Source organism: Cervus elaphus, chromosome 27 (assembly GCF_910594005.1).
Source record: "Cervus elaphus chromosome 27, mCerEla1.1, whole genome shotgun sequence".
NCBI lineage: Eukaryota > Metazoa > Chordata > Mammalia > Artiodactyla > Cervidae > Cervus > Cervus elaphus.
The window spans coordinates 24,929,531-24,951,245 of record NC_057841.1 but is presented as its reverse complement, the minus strand read 5'-3'; the positions used below and the strand labels follow the sequence as shown (position 1 = coordinate 24,951,245).

The 21,715-nt window shown below is 41.6% G+C and overlaps 1 protein-coding gene and 1 non-coding gene across 2 annotated transcripts; one reads left to right on the top strand and one right to left on the bottom strand.

Moving 5' to 3' along the window:
- Positions 1-51: 51 nt before the first annotated feature.
- On the bottom strand, positions 52-21,598 carry SLC39A6 (solute carrier family 39 member 6). Its single transcript, XM_043888764.1, has 10 exons — positions 20,939-21,598; positions 18,477-19,265; positions 16,793-16,976; positions 14,738-14,907; positions 13,602-13,820; positions 9,003-9,108; positions 6,293-6,670; positions 4,349-4,429; positions 2,093-2,283; positions 52-1,313 (listed from the first exon to the last, which is right to left on the bottom strand). Exons 2-10 carry the CDS (start codon positions 19,254-19,256, stop codon positions 1,161-1,163), a joined length of 2,262 nt encoding a protein of 753 aa, XP_043744699.1. The 5' UTR covers positions 19,257-19,265; positions 20,939-21,598; the 3' UTR covers positions 52-1,160.
- On the top strand, positions 7,130-7,202 carry TRNAE-UUC. Its single transcript has one exon. It is a non-coding gene; the product is annotated as a tRNA-Glu (tRNA).
- Positions 21,599-21,715: the final 117 nt, after the last annotated feature.

Genomic DNA, 21,715 nt, shown 5'->3' with positions numbered 1-21,715 from the left:
AAAATGGCTAAGATGGTAAAAAAAAAAAAAACAGGCAAAGAAATCAGAATATATGATATGAAGCTGACATGGGAATTTATTTTGTAGAAAAGCAACAACTAGAGAATGCCATACAACCCTAGTACATCTAAAGTACTATATATAAAAAGGACAACTGCTCACAACAACAACACTGAAGCACTGAAAGATACCAAATTACTTTCTGAATCCAAGAAGTCAAATTATAATCAGTATTGTTTTAATGTTCTTACATATATTGAAATTCTAATATGCTGACAAGTGGTAAACCAGATAACTAGAACATCCAATAATGTACCTTTGGGTGATATATAACTTGGTGATATCCAAGTCTTTTGACAATACATAAACTTACTCATACTCATCTGGCATATCTCCACACATATTTTAAAATTCTAATTTCCTGGTCAAATGATGTATTTTGCAAATTATTAAATATATTTAGATGCTTTTGCTATACGAAGTTAAATGTACAACTAAATTAGTAAAAAGTGCTGAGGTTTTATTGGAAATTAATACTCTTTGACAAAAATGTTTATGAATGTACTCTGTACTTTAGTAATACTGCCTTTTTTCATTTATGTCTAAATTTCCCCTTCTATTTAATAACCAGTTTTGATTTTTTATACAAAATCTAGAACTTCTTAATTCATATAGATTCTTCTCTTTTTCTGCTTATTTCTTAGTTTAAATTCAGTTTAAGCTTTATTGGTATCTTAAGCTTCATGTGTATTCTTACTCCTAAACACCAGCAGTTCTTCAGAGGTCTAAAATCCAGCATGGGAATCACTATATTAAATTAGTTCTAGAAAAAAAAAAATTAAAGATATTTTCTTCTGAAATATACAGAACATGTCATGCCAAATCTCTTGTTTATACAATAAACTGGTAATATTGGTAAATTGCACATACAGCTTATATTCCCAAAACAGAATAACTTAAATATTAAAACGTACCTTTATGTTACCACCATAACTGACCTTATAAGCATAACAAATGACAATATTCAATACAAAAAAAATCACAAAATCCACTAACCTTAAGTGCTACGGATCACATCGTACGAACTCATCTCCCTATGACCTATTCAAACTACAGACAGCAAACTATAGCTTTAAGCTACTCCAGCATTTAAACCCTAATTAGAAATTTATACGAAACACAATTTTATGTTCAAATATGGAAATAAGCAACATAATTCCAAAACCCAAAAGTATCCCAGCATTCTGTAAAAAGAAATAGCCCCAGCGGCTACATCCATGGTCACTAGCATCATTGTGCAACATCTCAGGTACCTTTAAAACAAACAAACAAAGAGCAACCTTTAAGTTTCCAGAACCATAGATTTTAGAAGAATTTCCAGGACACTGTACTAGCTTTATATGTAGCTGGATATACCATCAGTCAATTTTCTAAAACATGACTCTAGCTAATAATTACATAGCATTTCCTAACAGTTAATTAACAATGATTACTCATGGTCTGCTCAGCAAGTCAAAATTATATTGATCCAGTTTGCTCCACTGTAAAATGGAGAGCTACACTGGTTACCCTGCTTACTGTCTGTATTTGTACATAACATATGGTTCACTCAAAGTTCAGAGATACGGAAATCTTTTAACATATAAAATATAATCTTAGCAGTAAGACTGGCTGAGACTGTTAAGTGGACTTTGGTGACAAAAAGACATAACTCCTTTATCTGATAGTAAGGATCCTTTAAGTGTTCTGATGTATACACAGTTTGCCAACAGTATGTGGCTTGTACTAGGTTTCTCACAAGTCTATGTACAATTTTTTGCCTGATTACTGAAACTCTACTCTCAGAAAGACACAGCAGAAGCGGGTAGATACTTCTGTGTATCCTGATACACATTAGGCAGGACAAAGATGTGCGTGTGAGCAACAATCCAAAAAGATAAACCAGTAAGGACTTATATTTTATATGCTACTTTGTTGAGCACAGAATCTCACTGAAACTACATTTATGCTACTCTTTTGAAAAATGCTGTTTCACTGAACATTTCTATTTCATTGTTAGTCAATTCTGTAATTTGACTTCTTAAAAACTTACCATATCAACCAGAGCAACATACATGAACAAGCCTGCAGTAAGTGCAAATATCCACATAGAAACATTCTCAGCATAATGACCAATGAAAATTCCTGTGGCCATTCCAAGATACGCCAGCATGGCTGACAGGGCATTATAAAGAACAGCCTGCTTAACAGTCATGCCAGCCTTGAGTAAGACAGCAAAGTCACCTTTAACAGAAAACACAAAAAGGCAATTAAAATCATTTAAAAAAATCATTTTTAAGACATATACCCAAAAGACATTCCAGATTTAAGAAATCCTCCAATTTTGTTGAGGAGTGGGGAAAAAAAAGGCAAAATTAAGAATCACCCAGGGTTAACAGAGTTAATCAGTATAAAACACCCTAACAGTTTGAAGAGGAACTAAAAAGCCTCTTGATGAAAGTGAAAGAGGAGAGTGAAAAAGTTGGCTTAAAGCTCAACATTCAGTTGTGAAGTAATTAGCCTCCAACTAATAAAAAATTAAAAAAAAAAAAAAAAAGCTCAACATTCAGAAAATTAAGATCATGGCATCTGGTCCCATCACTTCATGGGAAATAGATGGGCAAACAGTGGAAACAGTGTCAGACTTTATTTTGGGGGGCTCCAAAATCACTGCAGATGGTGATTGCAGCCATGAAATTTAAAGATGCTTACTCCTTGGAAGGAAAATTATGACCAACCTAGATAGCATATTAAAAAGCAGAGACAGTTTTCCAACAAAGGTCTGTCTAATCAAGGCTATGGTTTTTCCGGTGGTCATGTATGGATGTGAGAGTTGGACTGTGAAGGAAGCTGAGCGCTGAAAAATTGATGCTTTTGAACTATGGTGTTGGAAAAGACTCTTGAGAGTCCCTTGGACTGCAAAGAGATCTAACCAGTCCATCCTAAAGGAGATCAGTCCTGGGTGTTCATTGGAAGGCCTGATGTTGAAGCTGAAACTCCAATACTTTGGCTACCTCATGCAAAGAGTTGACTCTTTGGAAAAGACCCTGGTGTTGGGAGGGATTGGGGGCAGGAGGAGAAGGGGACGACGGAGGATGACATGGCTGGATGGCATCACCGACTCGATAGACATGAGTTCGAGTAAACTCCGGGAGGTGGTGATGGACAGGGAGGCCTGGCGTGCTGTGATTCATGGGGTCACAAAGAGTCGGACACGACTGAGTGACTGAACTGAACTGAACTGAACAGTTTTATAAACTAAGATATCTTTTATCCAAAGTTTTTCTTAAGGTTTCTTGTTTGTCAAAGAACAGCAGTACCAAGAATCTACTACTGTGCTCTTACACTGTCTTCAAGGGGCTTTTAACTGACCACAAGCAGGAAGAGGGAGTAGAGAACACACAGGAAATGATCAGCAAATGATTAAAGGCGGCAATATACATTATAATTAAGAGCTGAAGAATTGGGATTGGGAATACATGTAAATCCATGGCTGATTCATATCAATGTATGACAAAACCCACTGGGGGAAAAAAATAAATAAATAAATAAATAAATTAATTAAAAAAAAAAAAATAAGAGCTGAAGAATCTAATGTTCTGGTTATAAAAGAAGAAAAGAAATTAAGATCAAAGTACTTAAGAGAGGCTTCATGAAGCCTGAAGGATCTAGAATGTGAGCACAAATCAGATGTTGAGGATTACAAGCATTGAACAGGAAGGTGGGATGCCTTCTAAATGGCAGAACACACGCCAAGGGACAAAAGTGAAAATGGTGCTACAGGTGTGCAGCCACCCGTAAGAAGAAAAACAGGGACACACACACAGAACCAGGGCAACTCTGGGAAGGCTTTAAGTCCTGGTGACAGAGAAAAAGAATATTCAAAACACAACTCAACAACTTCTCTTTCTTTTTAGTTCCAATGAAATTCTCTTTGTCAAGTTCTCTCTGTTAACGAAAGATGACTCTTTATTTGCCTGTGGTCTTATTCCTATTCTGTGTACAACGAAAGCAGGGCCTCACGTCACCATAGGCTGGTAAAAGAAGGTATCTGGCAGGGGAAGGGGACCAGAGACGGGGCTCAGGGATCTGTTTGGCAACCCAACACAGGCAATTGTGTAATCACAGTTGCAGGGCTAGAATTCGGGCTGGAAACAGACTCGTCCTCAGTAAGAAACAAAGCTAGCTAGAATAGTAGACTTACGAGAAGCCATAAATGAGAAAGCCTGCTGGAAACTATCGTTAGCAAAAGCCAGTGACACTGAGATATGCTATCCACCTAAAAATACCGTTTATAGGGTTCTCTTACCTAATTCATGAGGCAACTCATGACAAAACACTGCAACAGAAGTACTTAAACCACTCGATAAACCTTCAGTAAAAGCAGCACCTGTGTAAAAAAAAAAAAAATCACTGCATTATTTTGTAGGTGTGTATTTTTAAAATTTGTATAGCACATACAATGAGGTAAAAGAAATAAACTATATTCTGGTGGTGAATAAACAGAACTTTCTCAACTGCACTCTGTAACTTTTTCATAACTAATCTTAGATTACATTCAATTAGGCTTAAATTTCCCAAAGGAGCACAAGCAGATATGATTGAGAAGGGAAGGCGGGGCTGTGCCTTAGAGTGATTGAATGATCTTATACAAACCTGAGAAGTAACTGCTACCACATAAAGCACTTATGGAGAAATACAAAACAAACTGATTTAAAAGGTTTATGGGGAAAAAAACCTCAGGAATCAAGAGTACAAATATGTTTCCTAGCCTCAGAGGAATCCACTGTGTAATAAGACTTTTTTACATTTATTCTTTCAATGTCTTGATAAGGGACGGTTAAGATAAATAACTCCCTGCTTTTAAAAGATAACACGTTATACAACTGATTGTTTGTAAAACCATGACTGAGCATTTGCACATCCTTCTGTGTCCCTTAAGTTGTGCATGGTGCAGAGGAGGAAGAGCATGGTTAAAAGGAGGATGTGCATGGTGCAGAGGAGGAAGTGCATGGTGCAGAGGAAGAAGGGCATGGTTAAGAGGAGGAAGGGCATGGTGCAGAGGAGGAAGAGCATGGTGCAGAGGAGGACGTGTATGGAGCAGAGGAGGACGTGCATGATGCAGAGGAAGAAGAGCATGGTGCAGAGGAAGAAGAGCATGGTTAAGAGGAGGAAGTGCATGGTGCAGAGGAAGAAGGGCATGGTGCAGAGGAGGAAGGGCATGGTGCAGAGGAAGAAGGGCATGGTGCAGAGGAGGAAGGGCATGGTGCAGAGGAGGACGTGTACGGTGCAGAGGAGGACGTGCATGATGCAGAGGAAGAAGAGCATGGTGCAGAGGAGGACGTGCATGGTGCAGAGGAGGACGTGCATGGTGCAGAGGAGGAAGTGCATGATGCAGAGGAAGAGCATGGCGCAGAGGAGGAAGGGCATGGTGCAGAGGAGGAAGGGCATGGTGCAGAGGAGGACGTGCACAGTGCAGGGAGCAGGGCCTGGGCTCATCTCAGCTGGGCGACAAAACAACACTGCCTTGTTGGACCTCGCCTGTCTGCTCTGTAATTATTTCCATGGCTCCTTCTAGAATTCTGTCTGTGAGCACACGTGCTCATTCATGTTCGACTATTTGCAACCCTATGGACTATAGTTGACCAGGCTCCTCTGTCCACGGGATTTCCCAGGCAAAATACTGGAGTGGGTTGCCATTCTCTTCTCTAGGGGATCTTCCTGACCCAGGAATTGTCTCTTGCTTCTCCTGCTTTGCAGGTGGATTCTTTACTGCTGTGCTGTGCCACCTGGGAAGCCCCTCCCTTCCTGCACTAAATTACTACAATTCGTAAGTATTCTATTATCTCTCAACTTACAAACTTACAACTTACAAAACTTACAAAAAGTCTATAATTCTTCTTTGGGTAGGGATTAGTAATTTAAACTTTTCAGATAGAGGTTCCTTTAGCATAAAAGAAAAGATGGTGGAAAAGATACTTTCATTTTAACACATACTATTTATGTTGCAGATAAGGGAAAGTAACTTTTGGCAGTTACAATTTAGTTAAAGGGTCAAGCACAATTTCTAGCAGTTTTTCATCTTATCTCACATTTATGGAGTACATCACTGTCAAAGCAGTCAAAGAGATAACATTTTGAAAACCTTGGATGTTAATAGCCTTATCAAACCAACCTACCCTTTGTTAAAATCAGCAGCTTAAAGTGGCATTTTCAGAGATAAACGAACAAGGGCCGAAATGTAGAGACATACCAATTGCGAGGCCATCGCTGAAATTGTGCAGGCCATCTCCCATGATCACCATCCAGGCCAATGTGGCAATGCCAGCGTCTTTCAGCTCCTCCCGAGAGTAGCGCTGGCTGTGGCTGTGGGGGTGGTGGTTCTGGTGGTGGTGGTGATGGAGAATATGATGGTAGTCATGATGGTGGTGGATGAGATCATCAGACTGGCCGAGTGTATCATGGAAATGTGAATGGCATTTATTCTTGCACCCTCTGGGTACATATTCATTGTAAACTTCCTGCGGATGGGCATGAGCTATCATGACCTCCTCTTCTTCCAAGATTGCTGGCTGCTGAGAATCAAAGTGGGAGGGCTCTTGTGAGTCAGCTCGTAAATAGCCTTCAGGTCCTAGGTGTAAACATAAAGGACATTGAGACAAAATCAAATGGCTCTGTTAATGCGCACATTTCAAAATCTCCACTGACAGAGTCAACAAGACTTCAAAGCATGTCAACTCTCTCACATATACCTGGCAGACTAGACTTTAGAGTACTGTTGATGAGAAATATCAGTACGTTTTAGTGAATTTTAGAAGTTAAATGATTTCACTAAGAGTGGATTTTAAATGGTAACCTTCAGTAACCGCCCCAGAGCCTCCCTTAAATTCTTTTGCTTCCCTATGTTTTTGAAGATAGTCTTTTTTCCTGATTATAAAAGAAGCACACACATTTTAGAAAAATATTTCACTGCTGACATTTAAAATATTTTAGAAAAATATTCCAGAAAAATTGGAAATAAAAAACACGCATAATTCTGTCATCTGAGCTCCTCTCTTTCAAAATTCAAGGGAAAGCAAAAGAGGGGAATTCCTTGGTGGTCCAGTGGTTAGGACTCTGCGCTTTCACTGTCAGGGGTCTGGGTTCAATCCCCAGTCAGGGAACTAAGATCCTGCAAACCATGTATTGTAGCCAAACAAAAATTAAAAAGGAAAAGCAGAAGAATGTGAAATACCATCATCACCAAGAAACATTTATCTGTGTAAAGTAAACTGCAACAATAGGTTTTGTTTTGTCTTTTTTATATACCGGCATCAACTTTCCTGGGAGCATTCCTGACACTATGGTCCAATTTTAAAAGTTATTTCCTCTCATCATTATAAATTCCACTGGAAATTCTGAAGATGGAATAGGTGCGGGAAGACAAGTGAGAGTACTTCGCTTGCTCTTTAGAGAAGACCAGCATGCTGGAAACAAAGGGTGGACAGGAAATCTTAGGACTGCCCAGTAGCAACAATAAAGTTGTTCTTCCTCCTCAGTCAGCAACTGAGTGTCTACTCTGGGACAGGCACTAGGACACAGTGTAGTAGGACAAAGTCTCTGCTTTCAGGAAGCTCATGTTCTTGGGGGAGACAGACACTTAACAAGGAAACACAGGTATAAATAAGGTAATTAAGGCACTGGCTGGCATGGGAAGAAAATAGAAAAGGGGAATATGAGGAGAGTGAGTGGGAGACCTCTGTATTGGGATGATCCAGGAAGGCCTCTAAAAAGGAGATGTCTGAGTTGAGATTGAAACAATAGGAGGAATTTATATGAAGACCTGGGAGAAAAGTGCTCCAAGCAGAAGAAACTGAATATTAGCCTCTGAGACAGACCTGGTAAGCTCACAGGATGAAAAGGAGGCTGTGCGGCTGGTCAGAGTGAACCATCGGGGAGAGTTGTCATCATGAGCCATTTGGTTTAAAATTTTAATTTTAACAGAGCCTGTCCAACAAGAAATGCCACTCTAACAAGTTCTAGGAAACACAGTAACACAGTAACTTTATAGTGAAGAAACATGGGAGACACAACCTTAGCCAAGTGATCAAAATTGCCATCACTGCTCTGTGACCAAGCATCGTGGTGGGAGGCAGGTCACGTCACTGAATAGGATGTAATACACTTTGTGCTATTCCTGCCCCAACTGATCAACCGAATGCAAAAACAACAGACAAACTCAAAATGAGGGCCAATAAGAGGCAGCATTTGACCCTGAATTGTACTCTGGATGATTTTTTTTTTCCTTTTGGGGGTTAGGGGAGGCTCAAGAAATTATTAAGACAATTGGAAAAACATGAAAATGGTCTATAGACTAGAAAATGACATTGTATCAGCTTTAATTTCCTGGTGTTGATCACTGACCTGTAATTGCACAAGAGAATGTCCTTTCTCTTAGGAAACAGAACAAGTATTTAGAAGCAAAGAAGCATCACTTGTAACTTACTCTCAAATGGTTTAGAAAACAAAATGAGTAGTATGCATACACAGAGAAAGAGAGAAAGATAAATGTACATAAAATAACTGGGGAATACACGAAGAGGCAGAGGAATTCCTGGAACTTTTCTCTAAGTTTGAATTTACCTCAAAATAAAAAAATTATACAAAGAAGACATATAAATATACATAGAAATAACCAACTCACTGGCAATTAAAAGAACGTATAAGTTTTAAAAAAAGGGGAGGGATTCCCTAGCGGTCTAGTGGTTAGGACTTGGCACTTTCACTACTGGGGCCCAGATTTGATTCCTGGTTGGAAAACTAAGATCCCAGAAGCCTCGTGGCACAGTAAAAAAAAAAAAAAGAAAAAAGACGGGAAGATTAATGGGGGTGGTATATGGTCCCATCTCTTCCAGATAGTCCAAGCTGCCTGCAAATCACAGACCAATGGACTCCCTCTAGCTCTCAGATTTATAAGGACTTACGATCATCTGCATCTACTTTCTCCTCATTTGTTGAAAGTTGAGATTCATACTTGGACAGCTGCTTTTTAATCTCCACATCATCATCATTTTCAGGTTTTTTCTGATTCTGTAACAGCAAGGAAAAGCAATACTTGAAATAAGTGGTTTAGTTATGCATACACCTTCAGTTAAACAGTTGGAAAAAAAAAAAAAGATTTCATAGAAAAAGACAACAAAGTAACAGACTTCAAAAGGAATAAACCCCATCTAAGGGCAAGGCCTGCACTTAACTTCACAGCACCTAGTAGTTTGTTTTAGGCATAAACTGTTCAGAAAAGTAAAGGATTATGCATCAGTAATATGAAAGAAAAATCACACACTCATCTTTCTGCATGTCCATGAAAACAGCACTGCATCCCCTGGGAGCTATTTAGAAACACATGATCTCAGGCCACGCCCCAGAGCAAATGGATTAGAACTTGGATTTTAACTAGGTCTCCAGATGACTCATACACACATTAAAGTTGAGCTCTGCCTCAGGCCATCAATTCAGAACAAGCAAGTCCTCCTGGCAAGTAGTGATCTGCTAACCAACTGCCTGGTTTCCTCCAATGCCTCTTTTGGGCAATGAAACCTCATACTTGCCACACTTCTTATAACTTTAAAATATACTGTGATACTGATATGTATTTGTTACTAAAACTAAAATACTTTTGCTGTCATAAAACACCATTACCAAGTTTTCTCTTTTGAAACAAATCTCTAGTAGTCAGTCTTGAATTTATCACTAGATTTTTACCAACTGAATACCATACTTGAGATACTATCCATATCTCAGAACCCAAGAATGAAGGTCACTGTTAGAACAATGGGGCCTGTGTATTACCGACTTATGTAGAATATTTAAGATAAGGAAAACTGTCACAAAAATAATCACCATCTTATTTGCAGTATCTTTTGAATATGACTCAATCCCCACCATAACTGAGATTTCATTTTTAACTCTAACAATATATAAAATACCTGCACATTTTTAGGTTATAAGAGTTTTTAAAAGGAAGCACATACCAATCTTTATACCTACCCCTGGCATGATGCCTCAAACACAGAAAGTACTTAAATATTTGTGAAAATAAGTGAATTCAGGATACTTTAAATCACTTAATTGATGTTTCATTTCTTGTTGAGCGATGAATATCTCAGTTTTTAACCAACTCTTTCATTTCACAAGTATTAAGAGCCTCTAATGTTTCCTGTGCTGAATCCTGGCAATACATCAATACACCATAAACCAAGATACACATAGTCCTTGTTCCCATGGAGCTTATCATCCACAGGGAGGGAAGTTTTATACAGGTAATGATTACACAATTTTTTTATTGCAATCTTTGATACACTTTACAAAGGACAAACATACAGTACTACAAGAGTGTATAACATGACCTAAATAATTCCCACGACAGGATTTGTTGAGAAAGTGATGTTTATGCCAAGACCTAAAGATGAGCAGGAGTTTGCTGGAGAAGGGTGGGGAGGATTAATCCAGGCAGGGAGATGGCATGTGGGAGGACCCTAAAGCAGAAAGGGAGCAGCCCCTTCTTTAACTGAAAGAAGTGCAAGGTGGGTGGGGTCTGGTAGGTCAGAGACTGTGCGGCTAGAAGCAAGGCCGGGTAGCGGGGAGTCCAGACAGTGCAAACCGTGGACTATGGACTTCATCCTATCATGGACTTCATCCATCATGAAGCTATGGATTTCATCCTATAAGCAATGAGATGTACGAGAGAAGGGATTTTCAGCAGTGGTGTCCAACCTCATCAGACTCATTTAAACAAATCACTCTGCCCCCCTCCCAACTCTGGATTAGAAGAGGATAACAAAATAATGCAGACAGTCCAGTCAGGAGGCAACTGCTGTCAGCCAGGTAAGCCGAGCTTAGACCAGAACAACAGCAAGGAAGATGGAGAGAAACAAATAATTTCACTTCTGGATACACTTAATAAAACTAGGTTGAATATGAGGATTAGGGAGATTCATAGATGATTTTCAGGTTTCCAGCCTAAGCAAGAAACCTGAGAATCCGGTAGAAAGAAAGTCTGAGGTAGAAGCATCATAAGAGCCTAACTACACACCAAGTATGTGATTCAACCCTAATTCAAATAAAGAGATTGACATATATGGATGTCTTAAGGGAAATCCTAGGTAAAATGCTCCATTATAAGACCCTGATGCTGGGAAAGATTGAAGGTGGGATGAGAAGGGGACAACAGAGGATGAGATGGTTGGATAGCATCACTGACTCAATGGATATGAGTCTGAGTAAACTCTGGGAGTTGGTGATGGACAGAGAAGCCTGCTATGCTGCAGTCCATGGGGTTGCAAAGAGTCAGACATGACTGAGCGACTGAACTGACCTGAACTAAACTGATGGGTCTGAAGAGCTATCAATGCTTACCATGTAAGGAGTAGTTTTTTCTTTTTGAGAGAACTAAATGAGATTTCAAACTGTTACATAAGTAACACTAAGATCTGGATGCCCTTGAAAAAAGATAAATGCAGTATTTTCTAAAAAGGAAGAGAACATGAAATGTTTGTGAAACACCTGTGGGAAGTCTTTGCCTAGAAATTATGCTTATTTACTATTTAATGCTTCTTGTGTGTGTGTGCTAAGTTGCTTCAGCTGTGTCCAACTCGGCGACCCTATGGACCGTACTTAGCCTGCCAAGCTCCTCTGTCCATGGGATTCTGTAGGCAAGAACACTGAAGTGAGCTGCCATGCCCGCCTCCAGGAGATCTTCCCAACTCAGGCACCGATCTGAGTCTCTTACATCTTACTTGCACTGGCAGGCAGGTTCTTTACCACTACTGCCACCTGGGAAGCCCTTAATGCTTCTTAAACATTCAACAAATATTTACCAATCCTCTACTGTGTGCCAGACACTATTCGAGGCACTGGAGATATAGCAGTAAAGAAGATGGAGCGGTCCTGGCCCTTAAGAGCTTATATTCTAGCGGAAGTTATCTGAGAACAGAAATTCCAAACTTCGTTAACTACCATCCACAATAATATATATGTAACACAAAGAGTAATATATGGAATGTACTGTAATATCACTGTTGCATTTAAAAACATGCATCAAGACACAAGACTGATTTCACAACTCACAAATAGTTATAACCTAAAGAGTCTGAAAAACATTGATCTGTATTAGACCACAGACAGCCTACCTCTTAAGAGTCCTATGTTACAGCACCAAGTTAATAAACAGCACTCTTTAAAAGGTAAAACTAGAAAATTACACTGAAATTAGAATGGCATTTGAAATAGAAATGCAGTAAAACAAACACACAAACCCCTCCCCTGCAAAAAAACTCCTTAAAATGATTTTTTTTAAGGTGAGAATAATCCCAGAGAATGCAAAAGAGGAGGATATAGCCTCAAAGCCATCCAAGTGAAGCAGCAGGGACAATGGGAACATGGAAGACTTCCTGGATTAAGGAGTCAGCTCTTGTTGCTTCAACTGTCCCTGTAAATTGACATTCAGTAACAGTTCAAAATCTGCAGTTTGAGATTTTAGCGACTATAAAATCCATAAGGGCAAATATTCACAGGATGGAGGAGGCTACTCTGCTCACATGCACTGGGTTCCCAACCTGAGCTCTAAGCTCAGCAAGAATCAACTATGTTAGTTGTCAAGTCTCTTCATGCCAGCTATACCTGCTATTGCAAGCGCACGATTTAATTACATGTTATTCAGACTATGAAATGCCAGTGAGAAGAGTTACTGCCATGAAAATTTAAGTTGAATGCTTCTGAAAGATTCAAAGGCAAGTTGCTAATTATATAAGGCAATCACTGTATAAATCTTTTTAATTTACAAAAAATCTAGATTCGACATTAAAATAGCTTTACAAGTATGTAACCTCTTGCTCAATTTAAGAGAAACCAAAACTGGAAATTTAGAAGAAGTAGCAGGGCTGCAGAGAAAAAAATGATCATTATAGAACTCTGACTCCAAGAACATCTTGGTCAACATCAAATGATCAGAATATGAGCACACAAATATCCAAACGTGTACATGTCATTATTAACAGTCCCCATGAGGACAGTCTTTTGACTGATTTACCCAGTCACATCAGATAGGAAGAGGAAGATAACCACAGGCAACTCCAAAGATATTTTCACCAGATACAGAGCCTATTGTTGAGCTTCATATTATTTCTGGGGGCACTTTGCAAATGGCAAGTCTGAGTGAGTCAGACAGTCTTTCAAACAAAACATAATATTTAGCTACTGAGTAATTTAAAAGCTGTACATACTTACTGTACATAACTCAAAGAGTGTGGGGTAAGTACACACCCGTGAAACCATTGCCACCATCAATGCCTTGTTTGGTTATTTATATAGATATTTACCCTTGCCTGTGACTCTGAAGGGAATACTGAAGACAGAGAAGTCCAGGGTTACTGACTTCCATGAATGCTTCTGGGAGCAAAAAGGTACTGAACCTCCTCACAAATGAAGATCATACACTTTGGAAAAGCTCTGCGAACATTTCAGCTCAAGTGCTGCTCTAAATTAATGTCCAATGCATAGTAAGTACTCAGTACAGTTTTTCTTACCTTTTTCTTCTTATCTTTAAATTGCTTGATCAACGTGAGGACATGTTCAACAAGAAACATGAAATACAAGCCTCCCAGAGCTGTCAGCCCTTTCCATGTAGAATCAAAATAGGTATTTTCTTGCATGTTTTGAGAAGAGAGGTGGCTGAAAAGTGGTCCCCTCTTCATTTCCATTGCTGCTTCTTCATGGCTGTGACTATGGTGATGACTTGCATGAGACTAAAGGCAAAATAATACAGATTTTATAAATTCGTTTCACATGTCAGAAAAACTGGCTAAGATAATTAACATCAAATATGAAACCATTCAGAATTACGCAATTAACGTTCTACTTCAGAATGAGGGGAAGTTTAGGATATTAAAAGTAAAACTACCAACAAGCAGCAGTGACCCAGAGCTAAACATATATGACGCACAATGGCACTTTAGTGGAGTGGATCTACTCAGTGTAGAGACAGACACATTCTCCAATGATCCTCATAACATACAGGTAGAGAGTATTTCCAATGTTCCTCCGTGGCCACAAATAGGTCTCAACAGGCATATAGTGTCCACTGCTCATACCTCCAGTGGAAAAGCCCCACCACTGTTCTCAGGGTGCGTCCAAGAAGCCCAGTCTGGGTAATGGGCCCTGGCCAGTGCCTGAGACCCAGGCACCCTGCCCCAGCGGCCTGCAGCTGCGTGCAGCAGGAACTTGTCACTGTGTGTCAGGGACCCAGGTGAGGTGCACACCAAGGTGAGACTGGGGGTCATGGATACAACCCATGCAAACACTCCTAGAAACTAAATTCCCAGCCTTTTATACATATCAATACAGAGCACAAACTGAAAATATATACACTCACTATATAAATTTATAGATGCATGCATATATATTAGTACTTAATGTTGAATAATAAAACACACTGAAGGTGAAAGTCTCTCAGTCCTGTCCGACTCTCTGCGACCCCATGGACTCTACAGTCCATGGGATTCTCCAGGCCAGAATACTGGAGTGGGTAGCTGTTCTCATCTCCAGGGATCTTCCCAACCCAGGGATTGAACCGGGGTCTCCTGCATTGCAGGTGGAATCTCTACCAACTGAGCCACCAGGGAAGCCCTATAAAACACACTCATGGGATAAATTATTTACTTACATGTGGAAGAAGGTGTAAGAAAGCATCACCACTCAGTGTCCCAACAGCCAAGGCCACAAGGAAACTCAGAAGAAACTTGAAGAACACCCGATTCATGAGCGGCACTAAGATAACGCCCAGCAAAGACAGGAAACTGATGACGGAAATGGCGATGAAGCCACCAACCCAGGCTGTCAGAACGAGACAGAGCAGACGGCAAGGCAAACAACTGATCAACTTTCAGAGTGAGACTGCGGAGCGGCACAAAGTCATCTGTAAAAGCAGGGGCGCTTACACCTGTGACTGATTCATGTTGATGTCTGGCAGAAACCAACACAATACTGTAAAGCAATTATCCTTCAACTAAAAATAAACAAATTTTTTAAAAAGTGGGGCTAAAGAAATACAAACGCAGTGGAACAGAACTGTGGTAAGAGAGCAATAACCAAGAAGCTGGATCAAATGTGACTGAACCCTCTGGGCAAAAGGCATAAACCTAGGAGAACATTCTTCAGAGAGGGTCCACCTAGTCAAAGCTATGGTTTTTCCAGTAGTCGTGTATGGATGTGAGAGTTGGACTAGAAAGATGGCTGACGGCCGAAGAATTGATGCTTTTGAACTGTGGTGTTGGAGAAGACTCTTGAGAGTTCCTTGAACTGCAAGGAGATCAAACTAGTCAATCTTAAAGGAAATCAACCTTGAATATTCATTGGTAGGACTGATGCTGAAGCTCCAATACTTTGGCCACCTGATTTGAAGAACTGACTCACTGGAAAAGACCCTGATGCTAGGAAAGATTGAAGGCAGGAGGAGAAGGGGACAATAGAGGATGAGATGGTTGGATGGCATCACCAACTCGATGGACATGAGTTTGAGCAAGCTCCAGGAGTTGGTGACAGGCAGGGAAGCCTGGCGTGCTGCAGTCCATGGGGTCGCAAAGAGTCGGGCACAACTGAGCAACTGAACTGAACTGAGGGTGAAGGAAGGGGAAGGTATGGTTACTAAGGATGAATTCTCAATCACTTGGGAACTGAGCTTACAGACTCCTCTAACAGTTAAATTATGAGAGAGAAGAGGAAAAAGTTAGGAAAGGAGGGAAGAAAGGAGAAAGGAAAGGAAACTGGGAATCAGTAGTATCCTCAGGAAACAAAGCAATCAATTCTTCATTATAGGTTCTGAGCAACACAACTTACACTATAACAGACTGTATCCTGGTTTCATGTATTAATAAGAACACACTAGGATTAGGCTCCTAAACAACTCTGACCATTCTCTAAACAATGTGACAACATACAAAGCAATCCCAATTTTTACTTTTTCATTTTTATTTTTTTTAGCAATCCCAATTTTTAAACTGGAGGATAATTGCTTTACAATGTTGTGTTGGTTTCTGCTGTACAACAACATCAATCAGTCATAAAGATACACATATCCCCTCCCTCTTGAACCTCTCTTCCACCCCACCTCATCCCACTCCTCTGGGTCCTCACAGAATGCTGGGTTGAGCTCCCTGTGCTATATAGCAGCTTCCTGTGTGTACGTGCTCAGTCACGTCTGACTCTCCAACCTCCTGGACTGTAGCCCTCCAGGCTGCTCTGTCCATGGGATTTTCCCGGCAAGAATACTGGAGTGGGTTGCCATTCACTTCGCCAGAGGCTCTTCCCGACCCAGGGATTGGACCCGAATCTTCTGCATTGGCAGGCGGATTCTTTACCACTGAGCCACCAAGGAAACCCCCAGCAACTTCCCACTAGCTATCTATCTTACATATGGTAAGGTATATGTTTCAATAGAACCCAAACTTTTGGAATGACCTTGACATATCCTGTGGGAGGACCTCAAACAAGCTACTATTTAACGTATTTTCTGGTTTTTATTTTTTTAAGGGTAAAGCTAACATATTTCCTTTCTTCACATCCAAGGCAGAGAACAATTAAGATGATATATTTGAAAAAAAAAAAAGATGATATATCTGGAATTATGCTGAAAAATGAGTAGGATGATGTAAATAGAAGAAAAAGCACAACATAAATACATCTACTGGCAATGATTTTTACCCCAAAAAGGCAATTTTACCTATTTGTAAAGAATAGGTCTTTGGAGGGATTTCAGCTTTCTTTTCACTTGTTGTATGAATCAGACACGATCTAGTATCGATCTGATTGATGATGGCTGGGCAGAGATAGTTGAACTCGGTGGCGTTCAATGGAACCTGGATGCCCATGCCATGAGATGTAAGCAGCTTCGAGGCACTGAAACACTGAAGAAAAAAGAAAACGGTGAAATCTCTGAAAGGCATTCCCGTTAGAGAATCTAAAAAAGCTGCTGACAAAACACCCTTTCCTTACTGAAGCTGCTTCTTTACTTAAGATAAATCAAGATTGACTTTTGCTTTAAGCACTTTGGAATTTGCCTCAAGCTACCTGGAGATACTATATCATAGGGGTGATTTCCCATCTCTTCTGAATATTTCTTCTTGGGAGAAGCAATCACGTCACTAGTCACCTCTGCAGAGAGCCTCAAGAGGAAAAAGTTTGAGGATAAATAGACATTTGCAAGCCTATTAACTCACTGTATAAACCTATTAAGGAAATGAGCTTTAATTTCGAGATGGGTTCATTAGAGATTGAGAAATACGTTGTTTCTGTACTAATGCTATCATACCTGGTCTAAACAAGCCCAAGACATGTTACTCTTCCAGCAATGACGGTACTTGCAAAACTTAGCTCAGTGCTGTGTACATACTTGGCAAAATAACACTTCACAACGAGAGAATATTAAATTCTGTAGATCACTCACTCTGGCAGAGGGCAACACTGGTTAATGAAACAAACCTGCACCAGCATGCAGTTGTTTCAAAAATTTAATTAGATGACAAGCTTAGTTTGAAGAGAATCTCTGCTGGAGAATATAAGCTCCCTCTTCTCACCGAAAAAAAAAAAAACAAAAAACCCAAACAAAAAAACCCACAAAAAAACCACTGGCACTAGCACCTGTTTCTGATCTTCTGAAAAGCTATTTCAAACTCCCACAATTCTTGGCCACTACTACTCCAAACAGATTTTATTACTAGTGTCGCTATGGGAATGACCATTAGTAGGATTATACCAGAATTAGCACAGTCATGTGATGGTCTGAATGAAATACTTAAGTTCTGCCCATTAACGTATACCAACGAATGCCTTGCTGTTGACATCTCTTAGCCAAGGCAAACTGTGTAGAGCCTGGAAGTCTAGCCTCGCAGAAGAAAAACACATGAACTCAGGACCTCACTGCCCAGACTTTTCACTTGTCCAGCATGTCACTCTAGGTAGCAGCTCCAATTTCCCTCACTCTACAAGTCACTGTGATCCCTTTGTCAAGGAGGCAAAGCTGCTCTTGCATTCTCTGGCCCTTTAAAGCACATCTTTCCCTAAAACATGAATTCTAACTCCTGCTCTTTTGATCTTTCATTTTACATTTTTTTTTAATAGTATTCACCTTTAAAGATTTTCTCCCCAAAATAATTTGATACGTTTTAAGTTCTATATTAGAAAATAGCTTCACCAGGCAGCATTATTCTTACTGAAGAACTTACCCCACAAGTTTTTTTTATCAGGAATGTTTTCAACATAGTGGAGACACTTTGAGCTAAGTGTCTTGCTGAGAAAGGAGAAATTCCCCTTTCAATGAACTCGCCATTTTATTTTTAGTTTAGAGAGAATGGCAATGACAGGATAGACAGCAGGCATATTGATTAAAATAACAAGAAACATCTTACCTCCTGAGTATTTTCGCCTGGGCTTCTGGAATACATAAAGTCTTTTCTGGGCTCACTTATTGATTCATTGGTTCTCCTACTAGCCAGTCTGCTTGCTGGGCTCTTTTCTGTGACACTGGGTGGAGTGGAACTGTTCACATCTTTGGGGAGAAGTTTTCCATGTTTTGGAGTTTCTATGGTCTCGAGAAAGTGAGTTTCCTCAGAGACAGCATTATACACAGTTGAGGTCACTTCACTAGCACCAACACCCTCCTTGATTAAAACATTCCTTCTGCCACTGGCATGTTCTGATCGATGAGATCCCTTCCCGTGGCTGTTTCTTGGGTCTTTGCTTGAACCATCAGAGTCATGATCTGGGCAGAGAGTTTTCCGACTAGTTTTACTGGAAGCAGCATGATTATGGTGAGAGTGATGCTCATGGTCAGAGTGATGCTCATGGTCAGAGTGATGCTCATGGTCAGAATGATGCTCATGGTCAGAGTGATGCTCATGGTCATGGTGTATATGAATTCTCTTAATCTTATCTATCCCTATATTCTGAAGCAACTTTTTGAACCCTTCAATTGACAGGGAATTATTTTCTCCATAGCGGTGGAAAAGCTGCTGGAGATGATGCTGCCGTGTGGTAACTGCCAAGTCAACATTAATGCCAGATTCCAAACTTGGAATAATTTTCTCAGTGGTCTGAGGGAAAGCAGTGGCTGGTCCTACTTCATGAAGGGGATTTGTGACTGACAGAGTCAAGGTCAGGATCAAGATCACTGATAAACTCCTCGCCATCGCACCTTCCTACAGAAGACAGAAAACAAAAGGAAAGAAACAACAACCTTGTCTTCACTTCCAAAACACTTTGAATTAAGAAATCTCATGCTGAAAACTGATGTCTAATCAAATAACCAAGTTTAACAGAGTACTATCTACAGTGATCGGTGTAGTGCTAGATACTGTAAAAAACAAACAAAAAACCAAACTGGAGTCCTGGGCTCTATGTCTGCATTGCTGAAACCAGGAAACAACTGGAGAGCAGTTGAGTGCTAAGACTCTGTAATTAGCACTATAAAAGCAATAGAATTTCAGAGACAGGAGGGACCCACGTGGTCACAGCCATATTGGCATTATATCATGTTTCAAACAAGAATTCGAAACAAAAGAACACAAAATCCAAACTACCTCCGTCCACCACGACTACTACCATTTCATAGAACAATCTTTTAACATCAAAAAAAAAAAAAAAGTAAATATGGCAATCAGAATAAGCCACATTTAAAATTTTTTTCTTAAACCATATATAAACCTATTTGAGGCCTTTCTCCCCCAAACCCATTCTTCAGAGGCAACCAATTTGGCCAGTTTCTTGAGAATCCCTCACTCATACTCAGGTACATGTGCGCGTTAATCATACTAGTGGGATCTTTTGTTTTTTAAACTCAACAAATGACATCTTTCCATGTGAGTATATTCAAAGTGATCACATCTTTTTGAAAGACTGCACAGTAACAGTTTTTTAAAGAAATTAAACTTTATTAAAAAACTGTGTTGCTCTTATTTTGCTATCACTCATCCGCATAATACTGCTGGGAACCAAAGAACTATGTTCCAAAGAGGAGTTAGGGATCCAGCTGAACCTTGAAAAAGCAGAATTCAGTTAAGCAGACGAAGTAGTATAGGCCAAAGAAGCAGCTAGACTAATATTTCAGGACCCAGCCAGCAGATGCCCAGCACCACTGATGGGTGGTGATGGTGACCAAATTGGTCTGCCTCCAGTGAAAGTAAGAGGAGGTTGGTCTCCAGAGTGAGATGGCAAGGGCGAGGAGCAATCGAGCTCTACCACCTTCAGCTCTTCTTCCTTGGACCAGCTGGTAATACCTATTTTATACGGAGAGAGAGGAAACCACTCGCATGGATGTATGTGGAAGTGCTCCAAACGCTGTCAGCAGTATTGCACAGCTGCTGCTTATCGTACTGTGAAAAGAGGACGTACGCACTGTCACCAGGCTAGACTCCTAAAAGAACAATCCTTGGGGCCCGAAGTTTTAACCGGCAGAAGAAAACCTTTAAGAAATACACGAGGAGCGAGATGGGTGGGGACAGCCCGGACGAATGGCTCAGGAGCAGCTCCGTGCCTTTCCCAAGGGAGGGAAGGATGCTTAGGGCGGTCCCAGACCCGACGACGGATCTCCTTCCCCGCAAGAACACGTGTGGGGGAGAAAAAAGCGGAAGGAAAGGGCCTTGAGAAAGGGGTGAGCGGGGAAAACGGGAAAGAGCGCGCAAAACTGCCTCGAAGGGCTTTTTATTTTTAAACACCACAGTACTCTCTCGGAAAATTGAGATGAACAGGACAAACCGTTTCCTTATCCCGTTGGACCCCGAAGCCCGCTGTGCACCCAAACTGGGAAGTCCGGCCTCGCCGGCCCCGCGGGGTTCCCCTCTCCGCCCGCCCTTCCTAGACCTGCGGGACTCACCTCTCCGCTGCCTCGCCGACCCCCGGGCCGCTCCCGCGCGCCGGTTCAAGTTCCCGCCGGCGGTGCGGAGCCGACCCTTACTTGTCTCCCTAGAGATCTCTACACAGCAGGGAGGGGCGGCGGTCTCATCGGCCCGGCTGCCCCTCGGTCGGGGTAGCGCCGCGCAGAACCCGGCAAGCCGCGCCCCACGCGCCGCCGTCGCCGCCTCCCGGGAGCAGGAGGACAATTACTAATTAGCGCCGCGCGCAGCACGCTGCCGGGAGCCACCGCCTCCGCCGGCCTCTGCCGCGGGGCATGCGCAGTGCGGCTCCACCCCGTCCCCGGCGGGCGGATCCACGGGTCCGCCTGTTCTCCGAAGCCGCGGGGCTCGAGGGGGGCGGAGACGCGGTCCCGGTGCGCGCGGGGCGCAGAGATTTGCCCGGGGCTCTTTCCTCAGGCTCCTCCGTGCCGCCCGCCTCTCTAAGAGACTCGTTCCTCAACCCCCCACCACCACACCAAGCCAGCCCGGTCTGCCGCTGGGATCCCGGCAGTGAGGGCAGCGGGACGTTTTCTGGGCACACGAGTCCTGGGTCTTTCTGGGGGGTTCTGAGCGCTTCCGGTCGCGTCTGTGTTCCCGGGACGCAGGCCGTTCTTGGGCCACGATCCTCGACACGAGGGCTGGTAGAGGTTACCACACGCACTCTGGGCCGCTTGGGCTGGGGTGGGGGTGGGGGTGGGGCGGGCCCGGCGGAGGCGGGGTCGCCCCCGCCCCGCCCCCGGCCGCCTCGGAAACGCGGT

What these genes read in the sequence shown, in the direction of transcription:
- SLC39A6 (XM_043888764.1), bottom strand. Translation starts at nt 19,256, where the DNA reads ATGGCGAGGAGTTTATCAGTGATCTTGATCCTGACCTTGACTCTGTCA. An exon ending in GAAAGTAGATGCAGATGATC is followed by an intron (nt 6,671 to 9,002) that starts GTAAGTCCTTAT and finishes GTTTACACCTAG; the next exon opens with GACCTGAAGGCTATTTACGA. An exon ending in CAGCGATGGCCTCGCAATTG is followed by an intron (nt 4,430 to 6,292) that starts GTATGTCTCTAC and finishes TTTTTTACACAG; the next exon opens with GTGCTGCTTTTACTGAAGGT.